The sequence below is a fragment of the Cynara cardunculus genome (genome assembly GCF_001531365.2).
Source record: "Cynara cardunculus var. scolymus isolate 2C chromosome LG 2, CcrdV1, whole genome shotgun sequence".
In the NCBI taxonomy this organism is placed as follows: domain Eukaryota; kingdom Viridiplantae; phylum Streptophyta; class Magnoliopsida; order Asterales; family Asteraceae; genus Cynara; species Cynara cardunculus.
This window is the reverse complement of record NC_037529.1, coordinates 49,307,917-49,310,868: the sequence shown is the minus strand read 5'-3', so window position 1 is coordinate 49,310,868 and position 2,952 is coordinate 49,307,917. Positions and strand designations below refer to the sequence as shown.

General features: G+C 31.2%; 1 protein-coding gene across 1 annotated transcript; it reads right to left on the bottom strand.

Annotated features, from left to right (window-relative positions):
* Nucleotides 1-280: 280 nt before the first annotated feature.
* On the bottom strand, nucleotides 281-2,378 carry LOC112507106 (macrophage migration inhibitory factor homolog). Its single transcript, XM_025111534.1, has 2 exons — nucleotides 2,129-2,378; nucleotides 281-635 (listed from the first exon to the last, which is right to left on the bottom strand). Exons 1-2 carry the CDS (start codon nucleotides 2,237-2,239, stop codon nucleotides 408-410), a joined length of 339 nt encoding a protein of 112 aa, XP_024967302.1. The 5' UTR covers nucleotides 2,240-2,378; the 3' UTR covers nucleotides 281-407.
* Nucleotides 2,379-2,952: the final 574 nt, after the last annotated feature.

Sequence of the window (2,952 nt, the reverse complement as noted above, 5' to 3'; positions counted from 1 at the left end):
AGGAGCTGGAGGCGGCCAACAAGGATCTATAAGGTTCTGCGTATTTCTGTTTACACGTTTTCGTGTGTGTGTGTGCATATATATAACATTATATAATAAAAGTTATATACTTTTTTTATTTTCTGAAACAAAATGGAATTAATAAATAAAAAGACAAAAATGTCTCTGATTTAACAAGACTAAAGTTAACGGAGTTAAAGGCAGGGATCTAGTCCACAACAAAACTGAAACCACAATGACAATACATGTAATTATCCTGTTTGGGGGACCAGATCCATAATTTTCATATAATGATAGGGGCGAAATTTGTAATTTACCATTTAACATAATTTGCATCTAACATGGTACATTACATTAAATTCGACAAATAAAATTTAAGACAGATAGAAGTAAAAAGCGTTTTTAACTTAAAGTTTGGCATATTTAGTGGCCATGGTCGTATCAAAGACCTTGACAAAAAATCTGGTTCTTGGGATCGATAGTTTTTCTAGTAAAATTGTGCCCAATTGGAATATCAACTTCTTCTTAGTTTCAGAGGTAATTCCTCCCATGGATATTATCTCTGCATATGCAGCTGGTTCTTTGTTCCTCTCAAATGATATGGCAACCGATCCCTTTAATATTACCATCACAAACTGCAAAAAAGAAAACAAAAATCCAACTTTTAATTAATAATGAAAAGAAAAGGTCTACAAAATGCAATATCCTTAGTAAAAGAGTATTCAAAATCTTGACCTTTTCTTTCATGTTGAAAGGCATCTATATATGTTTAGTGCAATGAAATGGGTCAAATTACATGAACCAACTTGATGGATGATATTGCAAAAGGTGGGTCCCTTAATTTAAGAATTTTAAAATGATTCTTCTAATCAAAAGATATGACAAGTCTTGATGCAAAAAATAAATGGCTTATTTTAGATTTTATTAAACTTGGACTATTAAAAGGGTTGAAATGACTTGTGATACTTGATATTTGAACAAGGGATATGGTCATGAAAAGGAATGGACAACAATGATTTTACATATGGGTACAGAAAAACAGCTTTTACATGGCTTAATGGTTTTTACTGACAGTAATAATTACTTACTATATTAAGTCATATGAATAAAAGTTAAAAATGAGAAGGTAATTAATTCTCAGCTTAAGCACTTTTACATGCATCCACTACCACCTAAAAATAGGAATGAGCAGCCCCAAGATGAATTAATGTTCACTTGAATCAAACCAATCATTCCTTACCAATTTGGAGGGGACACCAACTCTGCTATTGGATGCGTTCATCATCATGGTGCAGTTTCAGTTTCATATAATTCAAATTCAATTGGTGATTTTTTATTAAATCCAACTCGTTAAACCAACCGATTAATCTCATGACAACCACCTACTTAAGGGTAGATCGAGGTCATTGTGTTTGAACCTCCGTGATTACAAGGGGATTTTTATTCCTCTTTGGATTTAAACCTGGAACTTCTAGACACTTTTGACCTACCAAGTTCAAACCAATTAAACACCACCTTATGGTTAGAATTATTAATTTTTAGTTTTCTGCTTCAAAAGTATTGTGTTCAAATCATAACAGTTTGAATGTGGGATGACTTGTTCAAGTTAAAAGATTCCCAGATGACTGAAATGATTATTTATTGGTTGAAATTAGTTGCTGATTAATTAATGATGTTTGCTTGTAGTTTTTAATTTGTAATTAAAAGGATATTTTGGTAAGTAGTGTTTTAAATGTTTGTAGTTTTGTTAGGCCAAGTAGAGCGTTGTGACATGTTCCTTTGTTTCAATAAAAAAATGTCATAAGGACCTTTGTAACATGAAATAATCATAACAAGCAGTTCATGAAATCAACAGATGCAATCAACAAATCTCCAGGTCTTCAAAGGAAGATGTTGCATTTTCCATTTGATAGAACGGATCTCAGTATGTGAGTTCTTCGGTTCAATTCTATGTATATAGTAGTTCATAATTCTCCTAAATTAAGAAACCGTATTGAAACGAGCTGTGCCTCCAAATTTCCAGGAAATCGAACAGCAAAGCAAATATTCGAAGGAAAACAAAAAAAGGAGAGATGAAGATGTTGATAGAGATAGAGATCGAGATCGAGAGAGGGAAGAGATGATTTACTTTCTCAGGTCGGCCAATGATTTCCGCAACAGCTTTGGTGGCTTCGGAGAAGATGGAATCGGTGTCAACACCGTCGAGGCAAACGTTGGTGGAGATCTGGACACAAGGCATCTTGGCAGTTTATGGCTTCTGATTTGAGTTTTGTAGAAACCTTTCAGCCATGGAATTGGGGAGGGTTTTGCTTCTATTTATAGATTAGATGGATGATGATGATGATGGGATGTAGGTGGGTAAGGACCAATAAACCTTTTACACTGGATTTCTGCATTTTGGGTTCCCCATTTACATTTAAATTTAAACAAGAGGATTGTTTCTTAATATTAAAATATTTTTAGAGATGTATTTAATAATACTAGAAGCGTACTCGCGCAATACAGCGAGATACATCGTAATTTTAATATTTTATTTTATTCTTTATCTCAGTCGAAGTTATAATATGGCTTTATATGATTTTGAGAAAACGATGATGTTTTTATTTTTGAATAAAATATATGTTTGAAGATATCATAAAAATTTGACAAAAATATATCGACATTAGTATCAAATTAACTATTTGAAATTTCTCATTTTTTTGTGTAATTTTTTAATTCAATTTCTTTATAATTTAATTTATGTACAATAACGAATTAATTTATATTTAGTTTAATAATATAATTTTTATAAAGATAATAATTATTTATTTTGTTGGAACTCGACAATTATTTTAATTATATTATAGATTTTTTTTATTTTAAAATGAGATGTTCATCCTCTATTTGATTATGTTTATCCGCAGTTATTTATACGAATTCAAACATCGAACTTTAATAAGTTGTACTTATGCA

Coding starts and splice junctions, on each gene's coding strand:
- LOC112507106 (XM_025111534.1), bottom strand. CDS start 2,239: ATGCCTTGTGTCCAGATCTCCACCAACGTTTGCCTCGACGGTGTTGAC. Junction 636..2,128: donor TCATTGGCCGACCTGAGAAA/GTAAATCATCTC, acceptor TCTTTTTTGCAG/TTTGTGATGGTAATATTAAA.